Source organism: Heloderma suspectum, chromosome 3 (genome assembly GCF_057233095.1).
Source record: "Heloderma suspectum isolate Gila_16-S chromosome 3, 16-S_ref, whole genome shotgun sequence".
Lineage (NCBI taxonomy): Eukaryota > Metazoa > Chordata > Lepidosauria > Squamata > Helodermatidae > Heloderma > Heloderma suspectum.
The window spans coordinates 90,167,464-90,180,926 of record NC_139460.1 but is presented as its reverse complement, the minus strand read 5'-3'; the positions used below and the strand labels follow the sequence as shown (position 1 = coordinate 90,180,926).

At 43.0% G+C, this 13,463-nt stretch overlaps 1 protein-coding gene across 1 annotated transcript in view; it reads left to right on the top strand.

The window, feature by feature from the left end:
* The window catches only part of DSCAM (DS cell adhesion molecule), a 534,028-nt gene extending 520,986 nt beyond the window's left edge, over positions 1–13,042 (top strand). The window contains exon 33 of the mRNA XM_084843767.1: positions 12,073–13,042. Coding sequence (XP_084699893.1) covers positions 12,073–12,413 — 341 coding nt within the window. The 3' untranslated portion in view covers positions 12,414–13,042. The remainder of the gene's footprint in view (positions 1–12,072) is intronic.
* The last annotated feature ends 421 nt before the right edge of the window (positions 13,043–13,463 follow it).

Below are 13,463 nucleotides of genomic sequence, written 5' to 3'. Positions count from 1 at the left end.
CATATAAAATGGTAACTGGATCCATTCGTTCCTTGTTTAACTTCCCCATTTTTCATAGCATTTCCCTGATAATTTGTAAGGTGAAATTCGGAGGGTTTTTTTTCCCATTGCCTATATCCACTGGGTTAAGCCCATTGGAACTGGTCGTTAATACCTGAATGTGAATTTAGTGCCTATGTACGCTATAAAATGTACATTTGAATGGATGATCATTGCTGCACCTGCTTTTCTTATCCAAACAGAAAGCTCTGTTATTTTAAGTTATATTAGAAAACCGTCATTTCTGAATACCTTTTGTAGTAATTAAACCTCAGTTGATGAATTATTAAACACACTCATTTTCAGTGCTTTTGAGTTGAAAGGTTTGCTTTCATTGCTAATAAAGTGCACACACCACTGAAAAGAGGTAATTAGAGCATCAAAGGCAGTGAAGCATCTTATTACTTAAAGCTTTGCCTGGAAATGTTAGCATTTGGCTGTATTGTCCTTTAGCAAGATTGGACAAACCTTTCTTCTACAGGAAACCAGTTATCTTTTCAGTTATAAGAACTGAAAACTTGCCATGCTTCTGCCATGGCGGCAGCTGTAATCTCCATCTTTTTAAAACTGACGGCCATAAAGGAAACACTCAAGCTTGATCTAAAAATGCTATATCCACTTGCACAGTCTGGTTTTTTTTCTTCATTCAGAAACACCATTAGTACTCCAAGATCAAAAATTCCTTTTCGTGGCTGTAGAAGTAGTGCCATGCCGAAAATTTCTCCCATGTCTTTTTCGATCATTCTCATTCAAAAAGATAGAAAAGAAATTGCTTTCAAAAATAAATTCAGTGGTGAAGAAAATTTTGGAGAAATTGTCATGGTTGGGTTGGGTTTTCTTGTGCTAACCTTACTTGGGAGGTGGCAGAGGAGTGTGTGCGAACACCCTGTTTTTCATTGTACACATTGTACATTGCCAGAGGCTCCGTGCTCCCTCCAATACCTGAGGCGGTATGCCTATGTGGACCAGTTGCTGAGGAATGTGGGTGGGAGGGTGCTGTTGTACTCGTGTCTTGCTTGTGGTTTCCTGGTCAACAGCTTCCCACACTTCCGTTAGAGCCAAGGGAGGCTGCAGAGCAATTAGAGCTGAGGGAAGCTGCAGCAGCCTCCTTAGCTTCCCATGCTTCAGTTAGAGCTGAGGGAGGCTCAGGCTGCAGAGCAATTGAAAGAAGTGCAATAGATTTCTTTCTCTTTTGAAGGTTATGTTGTAATAAAGTGCATATTTGTGTGTGTATGTGTGTATACACATACAAATATATCTTTAGATATGATCTTACTTAAAATATACAAATGATTTGTTCCTGTTTTTATCCTTTTCTTAAACTTCTTTTTCCCCTTTTTATTATTATTATTATTATTATTATTATTATTATTATTATTAATATCATTATGGGATGATTATTATTACTATTCCTTGTTGGCTAAACCTTTAACGTTTATTAATATGTGTTAACTGAATGGTAATTTATGGCCAATGGAAATGGATTGTTTGCTTCTGTTTCTGTGCTATAAGGCTATTTGGATATTTGGTTTGTTCTTATTGAAGTTTAATATAATTCTGTTTTGTTTTGTTTTTTCTTTTTCTTTCTCTTCCTTCTTTTGCTATCCTCCCATTTTTCTTTTTCTTAAAATACTGTAATGTTGGAAACTGAAGATTCTGGTTATATTGTTGGTAGTGTTTATTTCATTTATAAAATAAAATAAAAAATAGATTAAAAAAAAGAAAGAAAGATGTGCAATAGAAAGAAAACACACACACACACACTGCACCTTCAGCCACCTTGCAGTGATTAAGTAAGCTCAAAAACACCACAGAAATAAATGATAAAACACCCTGAAAATGAGGCAGAATGGTGGAAGCCTCTTTCATGGGGGAAGAAATTATTCAGGAAATTGGAGAACAGATTTTGGCACAGCACCAGTTCCACCTCTTGCATTTTGGTGGATGCAAAATGGGGGCCAGGTTGCCAACACAGGTGCTGCTGTTGCCACTTGCAGTTGCAGCACACAAAAAAACCTTTATGAAAAAAGAAAGAAGTTGTGCTATAGCCCCCTGCCAAAAGTGAGCCATACTGGTGAGACACTGTTGGACAGAGGTGGTCTAGTAAAAGTAGGATGGGGAAAGATTTGCGTATAAAGCATATAGCTTTATAAAGCATATATATAAAGCATATAGGTGCTTTACCTATACACCAATGAAAGAAGTGTAAGCGACCACATTGGTGCAGCCCTACAGACTTGATATAGCAGGAACCTCTTACGACAGGATTGCAATTGGGGGACAATTTAGTAGGATTACATTGGCCCACACAGGATTCTGCTGTAGATCCATCAGCACAAACCAATTGGCACATTATCACAGCCCTGTATAGTAATGTATTATTAATGTTTGATACAGCTTGCAAACAATGATCAAGAAACAGGTTTATTTCACTTGAAGAAATATCTTAATATTGTTTGAATGTGTTTGCAGCACCCCAAATAATTAGGAATTAAACTGGTACATGAAAAAAGCATGTGAAGCACATGTTAAACTCTGGTGTTAAAAAGCAACAGAACATTGCAGTGCCTTTAACTACCATCCCCACTGCAAATTACTGTAACAAAATTTCAGTGCATTGTTATAAACGAGAATAATGTAATGAAGCTCTTGCTGTGATCGTCTCTTTTTCTAGTAGTCTAAAAAGCAAATAGATAATGATTCAATGTGTTTTTTAAATTAGAGGTCTCAAAGAATCGCAGCTTCTTGTGTGAGCACTAAGGGCTAGCAGGATCAGTGGGGATGATACCAGCATGTACATTCCTTTCATTTCTAACTTGTTTCTCTGAGAAATGAATGAAAAGACCGAAACAAATGACTGAAAATCCTTTTGCTTCCTTTCTCCAATTGATTATGTATTGGAGGAATTCCTGAAATTGCCAAAAGACATTGGCCCTACGCAGCCGTTTCTTGTGCACATGTGAGGGTTAGAAGTATGGTAGGGCAGAGGGTGCATATGCAAGCCCCGCTCCCAACATCCCCATTCATCTGGCTTCTTTACGGATCTTGATGAAAGACTGCAAGAGGTTGTAAGTGTGTTCAGCTGAACAGTTAAAAAAAATTCCTGCAGTTCTTCACACTCAACACATGAAGTTCTTTAGGGGTGCCCAAATGCCCAGGGTCATTGGGGGTGGGACTTGCCTGTGTGTCCCATCCTTTGAGCCCTCATGTGTGCAGGCTAAATCCCTGCAAGGGGCTACTGTATTGCTTTGCTTAGCAAATTCATGCATCCAGAAACATTGTTTGGGGAGAGTGGGATCTTAGAGTGCTCTGAGAGTGATAAGACATCAACCCCTTTCACATGTTATTTGCAGGAAAGGACAAACGCCCCTGCCATCCACACTGAGCATAGGCTTCTGAGGCAGGGAAGCATTTGCATGTACACTTCTACACATGAAGGTTTCCTTGGGTTCAGGACCCTCAGTGTGTTTTCAACGTGAATTGCCCCTTCATGTGCATAATGTCTGAAAGGTGCTATGAAAACTGTCTATTGGAAACATAAAGCAATGGGGAGGTTAGAGGTTACCACCACCATCCCTTTTATTTGATTATAAAATAAGGACCCTTTATCCAGTCTGTCTGAAACTTGACAGGTCTGATACTACTTTGGGAGAATAGTACAACTATTCAAAATTAGATAACATTTGGATGAAAACTCCAAAACAGAAGACTGGCTGGGTCTCCACTGTTTCAGTGTAGAAATGAACATGAAATTTTCAGTGAATGAAAACCAAAAATGAATGGAACAATAATGAAAGAGAAAGAAAATGGATGAGAGAATAACAAATGGCAAAAGAAATGAATGGGGCTCCCAGAAATGAAACAAAAAATGCACAACATGCCCATCCTTAGATGTCACAGTTCAAAACAGCAACTTTTAACATAAAGGCCCCCTCACCTAGTTCAGCAGTAAATTAGTTGGAGGAGAAGATGATATCTAGATACAGTCTAAGGGCCAGTCTCGCACTCATATCAGATTTATATTTGTTACGGTTTCACAATACGAATCCTGAGAATTATAATTTGTGGAAGGTACTCTGTTGGCGATCTCTAGCTCCTCCCACAGAACTATAGTCCCCAGGGTTGCAAACATAGGTCTGTGGTGCAGATATGCCCTTACCATGCCCTAGTTTTCTTTAGGGGTGTACGAAATACTCACCCCATTTCATTTTGTGGCGTCCGCTGGGGGTGAGGTGATCTGTCCCTCCCCCCCAGAATCCGGCTGGCCGGCTCTGCTCTGCGGCGATTCCACAGAGCTGCTGGCCGGCTCCAAAGCCCCAGCGATGTGGCTGCCATTGCCGTATCTCTGGCTGGACTGACATACTGCGGACGCAAATGGTGTCCTGTATAGCAGATGCCATTTGCGTCCCCGCTGTTTAATGTGATAGGCTATGTAAATCTTTACATAGCCTATCACGTCAAAGAGCAGGGACGCAAATGGCGTAGCGGATGCTATTTGCGTCTGCAGTATGTCAGTCCAGCCAGCGATACAGCAATGGCGGCCGTATCGCTGGGGCTTTGGAGCTGGCAGCAGGCAGGATCCGGCCGGTGAGGACTTCACGAGGAGGTGGAGGTAGGAGATCCGATCCTCCACAGACTTTGGGGGGCCGGATTCAATAGAATCCGGCCTCATTGGGGTCTGTGGAGGATTTCCCTAGTTTTCTTAAGGAAAAATAATGGAGCTTTGTGGGCATTCCAACATTTGGTAGGGCGGGGCTGTAGCTCAATGGTAAAGCAGCTGCTTTGCATACACAAGGTCCCAAGTTCGATCCTCAGCATCTCTAGAGAGGGCTAGAAAAATTCCTGCCTAAACCCTGAGCAAACTCAGCAGTCACGGAATGAGAGGAGAGGTCCTGTTATGGATCAGTAACTGGTTAAAGAACAGAAAGCAGAGAGCAGGAATACAAGGTAAATTCTCCCAATGGAGGGAAGTAAATACTAGGCTCCCACAGGGATCTGTATGAGGACCAACACTTTTCAACCTCTAAGTGATCTAGAATTAGGAGTGAGCAGTGAAGTGGCCAAGTTTGCCGATGACACCAAATTATTTAGGGTGGTTAAAACAAAAAGGGTTTGTGAAGAGCTCCAAAAGTATCCCTCCAAACTGGGAGAATGGGCATCCAAATGGCAAACGTGGCTCAGGGTAAGCAAGTGTAAAGTGATGCACGTTGGGGCAAAAAATCTCAACTTCAAGCATAACCTGATGGGAATTGAGCTAGGAGTGACCAGCCAAGAAAGACATCTTGGGCTTGTGGTGGACAGCTCGATGAAGATGTCAGCCCAGTGTGCGGCCACTGTAAAAAAGGCAAACTGCATGTTAGGCATAATTTGAAAAGGAATTGAGAATAAAACTGCCAATATCATACTGCCCCTAAACAAATCTATGGTGCGACCGCACTTGGAATACTGTGTACAGTTGTGGTCACCTAAAAAAGGATATTGCAGAGTTGGAAAAAGTATGGAAAAGGGTAACTAAAATGATCAAGGGGTTGGAACAACTCCCCTATGAGGAAAGGTTACAGCAGCTGAGATTGTTTAGCTTGGAAAAAAGGAAGGTAAGGGGAGACATGCTAGAGGTGTATAAAATGATGCATGGTGTGGAGAATGTGGAGAGGAAGACTTTTTTCTCCCTCTCACATAATACTAGAACCTGAGGTCATCCCATGAAGCTGATTGCTGGGAAATTCAGGACAGATAAAAGGAAGTACTTCTTGACACAGCGCGCAGTTAAACTGTGGAATTCGCTACCACGGAATGTAGTGATGGCCACCAATTTGGATGGCTTTAAAAGGAGGTTAGACAAATTCCTGGAGGAAAAGGCTATCAATGGCTACTAGTCTTGATGGCAACGTGCTACCTCCAGTACCAGAGGTAGTGCGCCTATGTACGCCAGTTGCTGGGGAACATGGGCGGGAGGGTGCTGTTGCACTTGTGTCCTGTTTATGTGTTCCTGGTTGACAGCTGGTTGGCCCCTGTGTGAGCAGAATGCTGGACTACATGGACCCTTGGTCTGATCCAGCATGGCTCTTCTTATGTTCTTAGAGCCACTGGCAGTCAGTGTTGACTGTACTGAGCTAGGTGGACCCATGGTCTGACTCAGTAAGTATAAGGCAGCTTGCTATGTTCCAACTATTTGTCAATATTTTTTCTACCCGCACTGAATTGGTCTCACTTCTGGCCGTTGTTCACGAGTATCATTGTTCCATACCTGTCACTGTGGTGCCTCTATTTTTGTTCTAGTTCAAGCAAATTTTATACATCCAAAGTGTCTGAGGATGAAAAGAATTAGAGAAATATAAATTGGCAGTTGTAAGATCCTCAGGCACTTGCCATTCTATTTCCAGTTGGTAGCCTTATGTAAATGCTACAGTATGCTAGTCTATTCCCAAGACAAGAAGCACGCACTATACTAAAAATAGTGCACTATACATCTGTGTTGGAAATTTAACTACAATAAAACATATGGTGCCAAAGAAAGCCTGCAGGAATAAACAGAGATTCTGTGCAAGCTTCTGAATGATTTTCTCTCTTTCTGACTTTAAATCAGGAATAGAGTAGGAACTGTTTGTCTTTTAGGTAACAATAGCATAGTTGTTACTTATGAAGCCAGCTAAAGAATGTGCTTTATCTTAAACTACTAGGCAACTTTCTCTTTTGTTAGTATAGAAGGGGGAAACTTTGCGTAATGTGTTTAGCTCAACATGCTCTCTAAAAGACCTCTGTTTATGGCACAGACCAGCCTGTGAGTCTCTCTTTTTCAAATAGCTCATGAAACTGAACTATTAGATAAGTCGTATGCTTAAAAACTTTTGGCATGTTTCCATTTGAAACTGGTGCAACTTTTGACAACACTAACATGTGAGACACAAGCGTACTATTATTTATGTTTCAGAAGATTCATGCAGGGATAGGCAAACTCCCCCCTCCCAATGTTTTGGACTATAACTCCCATCAGTCCCAGCCAATATTGCCAGTTATCAAGGACAATGGGAATTTTAGTCCAAAACATCTAGAGGGCACCAGGTTTGTTTGTTTGTTTATTACATTTCTGTACCACCCAATAGCCAAAGCTCTCTGGGCGGTTTACAAAGATTAAAAACATTTTAAAATACAATATACAGATTTTAAAAGCCAATCCCATAAAAAAACACACGAACAGAACAATATATAGCAATGTAACAACTTCAACAAGCAACCTCAAAGCAGACAACCATAATCATATGCCATTCCAGGATCAATTAAAACTTATCATATGCTGCCAAATGCCTGGGAGAAGAGAAAGGTTTTAATCTGGCGCTGAAAAGATAACAATGTTGGTGCCAGGTGGGCCTCATCGGGGAGATCATTCCATAATTTGGGGGCCACCACTGAGAAGGCCCTCTCCCTTGTCGCCATTTTCCAAACTTCCCTCAGAGTAGGCAACCGAAGGAGGGCTTTAGATGTTGAGCGTAGTGTACAGGTAGGTTCGTGTCAGGAGAGGCGCTCCGTCAGGTATTGTGGTCCCAAGCCATATAAGGCTTTATAGGTTAAAACCATCACCATGAATCGGGCTCAGAAACGTACAGGCAGCCAGTGCAGGCAGGCCAGAATCGGTCTTATATGTTCGGACCTTCTGGTCCCCATTATCAATCTGGCCGCTGCATTTTGCATGAGCTGCAGCTTCTGAACCGTCTTCAAAGGCAGCCCCATGTAGAGTGCATTGCAGTAATCTAACTTGGAGATTACCAGAGCATAGACAACTGAAGCCAGGTTATCCCTGTCCAGATAGGGGTGTAGCTGGGCCACCAACCGACATTGGTAGAAGGCACTCCGTGCCACTGAGGCCACCTGACCCTCAAGTGACAAAGATGGTTCCAGGAGGTGCTCCTTTAAGGGGAGTGCAACCCCATCCAAAACAGGTTGAACACCCTCCATCCGGTCAGCTGAACCACCCACCAACAGCATCTCAGTCTTGTCTGGATTGAGCTTCAGTTTATTAGCCTTCATCCAATCCATTGTCTCAGCCAGGCACTGATTCAGCACATCTACAGCCTCACCTGAAGAAGATGAAAAGGAGAAATAGAGCTGCATGTCACCAGCATACTGATGACAATGCACTCCGAAACTCCGGATGACCACACTCAACGGTTTCATGTTGAACAGTATGGGGGACAAAAAGGTTGCCTACCCCTGGATTCATGGATAAATTGCTGGGATTAATCCATTTTAAAATGGGTTTCAATAAGGGTTAGCTCTGTAGATGGAAGGAACTTTGACCTTTAGGAAATATCCGAATACCAGCAATATTCAGCTCAAGCCTGCAGTACTTTATGCTCACCAAACCAAACAGATCCACAAACCATATGTTGGGCCTGCCAGGGGTGTGACCCCCTCTGCACCTCCCAGTTTTGCAATCCTGGTCAGATAGCAAAACCAGGAAGTGTATTCCATCCCTAGTGAGTGACTTGCTAATGTAGGCGCTGTTTGGCTTGTTGGTTTGCAAGTCAAACAAGGTGTAGGGCCCCGGGCCTGTAAGCAAGCTAGCAGTGATTTTAGAGATGCCTAGAGATCCATAATGCTCTCTGCTTTGGTTCATTATGAGTTGTAATTCCTTGCAGTTGGGCCTCTGGGCTCATAAGATGAGTCAAAGGCTGTTATAGCGCCCCCTCAGCACATCCTAGAGCTAATGAGCTCTGGCACCATTTATCTTATCAGAGCCTAGGATGCGCCAGAGCATAGCTATGTTTATCTTAAAGCTACAGGTGTCTATGCTGAGAAAGTTATGATAGTCTCGCTTTTGCCAAATATGTTATTAAGCACTGCTGAGCTATGCTGAGAAAGTTGTAGGTAAGCTCTAACACACATGATTAATGCTTGCACCTGTCATATTATCTCATTGCCATGCCTGAACAACATGTATGATATAAAAATCATCTTGCAGCACAGCACTTTGTTCAGAGCTTTGTCTGATCCAACCATTGGGTACGCCTGTGCGCTGTAAGTACTCAATAAAAATCTCCTTGTAAGCAAACCTGGATCTGACCTATCAGTTTCTCGGCACCTCTAAATCTTGGAAGCCCACAGCTGGGGCATACACAAGGCCAGATTTCAGTCCTACGACATTTGTGGGGGTGAGTCAGAGAACTCAACACTGGCATTGTGGGGTGCCCAGGTGGGAATGGAGGTGTTACCACCGTTTGGAGCTGTACTAATAACCTTCTCTTTCTTACCCTCCTGCTTTTACAGTGCTCAGAAAACTGGCAAGTAAAGTGCCCACAGGGCAGCACCAGATCAGGGCCTCCCTGCACCATGCCGTGCTGGGGTTCTGGCTGGGAAATACACTCGAGTGCTGATAAGGTCCTGCTGATCGGATGTAGCTGTAGCTGCATGAGCAGCAATCGAAAGCCACATGCTTCTGAGGCGCATTTGCCTCCTTAAGAGCAGGGGGCATGATCCTATGATGGGCCGAGCATTCACTGAGAATGAAAGAATCTTCCATCAAAGCAAATGCATATATGATTTCAGCATCAGAGAGCAGGGATGGACAAAGCTGTCAGGCTCACTTTATCCTGCGCTCAGTTTTTTTACATTTCAGGTTCTTCCTGTCTCAAATAAGAAAATGGTGAAGTTTGGTAAATACCTATCATACGTGAACTGAAAGAAACTTTGGCAAGATACCCTCAAAGCAGTGGGGGCTGGTGGCTCCAATTTCAGTGGGGCCGTAAATCCACTCTGGGTTTCGGTCAGAACCAGCCAGAACTTTAAAGGAGCTATCCAAGTTGCTGGTCCCAATTCCCAAATGGGTTCAGCACCTTGGACAGCTCTTTTAGTGTTCTGGCGGGTTCTGGCTGAAACCCATAGTGGATTTACAGCCCCACTGAAATTGGAGCCACCAGCCCCCACTGCCTCAAAGGTCCCCCTCCACCCAGTCAGGCTGCTCCCTTACTGCCCCTGCCACCAGCTGCTCCTCTTCTGCTTCATCCTTTCTGCTTGCTGGCCAAGCAGAGATCCAGTGAGCAAGCAGGCAGTGACACCTACCACTACTCCTTCGCACCATTGCTGTTTGTTTGTGTGCCTGCTTACATTCCCTCTGGGCCAGAGTAAGACTGGGCTCAACCATCAGGTTGCGGTGCTGAAGAGGAGGAGCAGGTTGAGGGGGCTCTTGTCAGTGGACCCCAGTGAGGTGTGGGCCCTCATCAGGTGTCCGACCGTGATGACCATTGATGGGGGCCCTGGAAACAAAGTTCTCACCCATCTCTACCAGAGAGTTCTACTCATGGCACACTGCTTGGAAGACACTGTCCAAGAGAGACTGGTTGTGACTGTTCTAGTATCCCATTAAGTGGGAAATCTGTCATTGTACCATATCATTCATTTCCACTAACTATGCAAAAAAAAATCTTCAGCAAGCAACCCCTTTCTACAGAGATATGCCTGTGTATTGGAAAGTTTGTTTTAGGCAGGTATCTTACAGATTCATCTCTCATTTTCCTCCGTTATGGCTTGTTGTTGTTCAGTCGTTCAGTCGTGTCCGACTCTTCGTGACCCCCTGGACCATAGCACGCCAGGCCTTCCTGTCCTGCGCTCTCTCCCGGAGCGTGCTCAAGTCCAAATTCATTGCATCAGTGATGCTGTCTAGCCATCTCATCCTCTGCCATCCCCTTCTCCTTTTGCCTTCAGTCTTTCCCAGCATCAGGGTCTTTTCCAGTGACTTTTCTCTTCGCATTAGGTGGCCAAAATATTTGAGCTTCAGCTTCAGTATCTGTCCTTCCAATGAGCACTCAGGGTTGGTTTCCTTTAGGATGGACTGATCTGACCTCCTTGCAGTCCAGGGGACTCATAAGAGTCTTTTCCAGCACCACAGTTTGAAAGCATCAATTCTTCGGCACTCAGCCTTCCTTATAGTCCAGCTCTCACAGCCATAAGTTACTACTGGGAAAACCATAGCTTTGATTAGACGGACCTTTGTCGGCAAGGTGATATCTCTGCTTCTTACTATGCTGTCTAGGTTGGCCATAGCTTTCCTCCCAAGGAGCAAGCGTCTTTTAATTTCTTGGTACACAGTCACCGTCTGCGGTGATCTTGGGGCCCATTATGACTACATCTTGCCAACTGGCATATTCTAAAGGACACTCTCTAAGTATTAAATCTAGACAATAAATGAATGTCTACCCCAAATGAATTTTTAAAACTTTTTTCAAAGCCAAAGTTTTTCAAACTATCAAGGTGTTGCTGTGAGACAGAGGGAAAGGCAGGGTATAACCCTCAAGGTTATCTTCACTTTTATTTTAAAACCAGATTGGTGTTCTCAGTCTGAAATATTACAATAGGGGAGTTTAGTTTAGCCTCTAAACTAGTAATAGTAGTAAAATTACCACTATTCGCATAGTACTTTTTATAAGTACACAATGAATGCCTAATAGCTGTGCATTTATTGTGCTAAAACGTATTGCTGGAAAAGCTTTATGCAACTGTCATCAAGTTCTGGATGGAATCACATGATTCAGACACCCTATCATTCACATATTTACATTTAACCAGTGGCAATTTCCCCCATAATACATTGATCTATTTTGTCCTAAATGTGTTGCAGCTTTTCACAGCTCTTTGCTCCAGTTTTACACCCCTAACCAAAGTGCATTTACTTGGAAGCAAGATGCACTGAAATGGATGTGATGTATTTCCACATGTGGTTCAATCTCTTTCCATAAATGTAACATCAGAGAATGTGGAGAGATAATCTTGGCTTTGCTTCTCATTAAAAAATACTCTCTTCATGGGTTTGCCTTTCTTTCCAAATCATACCAATTCTGTAATAAAATAAACCTCAGGTTGTCCTCAGATTTCATGGATCAAGTTTTTTTAACATTGCGGACAAAGTAGGGTATGTTTTCTATAGTTTATGGCTAAATGGAGGAATATTTCTGCACTGGATACAGTCTCTTTCTCAGTGTATTGCAGAAGAATAACTAAGAATATGTCTTTTCCTTTTTCCCTCCACCCATCCCCTAATAGGTGACCTCATGCATTTGCCACCGTATCTTAGAATGGACTTTTTGTTAAATCGAGGCGTTCCAGGCACTAGCAGAGACCTGGGTTTAGGACAAACCTGTCTGGAACCTCAGAAAAGCCGAACCTTGAAGCGCCCCACAGTCTTGGAGCCAATACCTATGGAGACTTCGTCCACAAGAGAAGGACAGTCATGGCAACCTGGTGCCGTAGCAACATTACCTCAGCGAGAAGGAGCTGAGCTGGGACAGGCGGCTAAAATGAGTAGCTCCCAAGAATCGCTTCTGGACTCTCGGAGCCACTTGAAAGGAAACAATCCTTACGCAAAGTCTTACACCCTGGTATAACAAAAAGAGCATGGCTGGACAGTGGCTGTACATACTTAACAATTATTTAAAAAATCCAATCAAAGCTACCTTTTTTATTGAATTCCAATATTTATAATTAAAGAAGAAGATTGCCAAAATATTTGGGACAAAATGCAACCTACAGACAGTGCAAAGACTCTCCTGCTTTTTTTCTGTCTGAGTGTGAGCTTCATCTGACTGGGCCTCCTGAAATTTTTGGAAAAAGGGAGTCCAGTTTTTCTGATATTCACAAGCTTTTGTGTTTTTACTGATTTTCTACAAAGTGCATGGGGGCTAAATAAAATATTTTAAACTGGGAGTTCCATCACACACAAGTAAGAAGGAAAACAATTAAAAATCACCCTATTTGTGAATTTAACAGGGATATTTATTTGAGAAGGCAAAAAAAGTATTTTGTCATGTTTTGCACAATTTTTTTAAAACTAGAAAATGGGTCCTTGATCAGTTATTTTTCTTTCACTGTTAATTAGGATGAGTGCTGTGAGTCAGTGAAGTGGGGAAGGGAGGGGGAATCAATTTGGTTTTGGCATTTATTTTCTTTTTTATATTAATTTAATGAGACACTCTTTGCATTTTGTCTATGCGAAATAAAAGGGTCTTCTGCCTTTATCTGTGTGTCTGTATTACCTTGCCTTGGTTTCACTTAGGCTGTATTTATTTAGGTTTGGATGGCTTAGACCAGGGTTGGGGAGGGGACCCTCTTTCATCCTGGCAGCAGAGTTCAATTTCAGATAAGCTTCCAGATGTGGGCAGGGTTGAAGGCAAAAGGGGCAGTGGAGGCTGTGGCTCTGATTTCGGTGGGGCTGTGATTCCATCCTGGAACCAGCCAGAACACTAAAGGAACAGTCCAAGGTGCTGAACCTCAGCCCTCAAATGGGTTCAGCACCTTGGATAGCTCCTTTAGAGTTCTGGCTGGTTCTGACAGAAACCCAGAATGGAATCACAGCCCCGGTGAAATCGGAGCCACCAGCCTCCACTGAAAAGGGGTGATACCAAAGGCTAAAAGGGCGGGACCAAAATGTCAAAAAC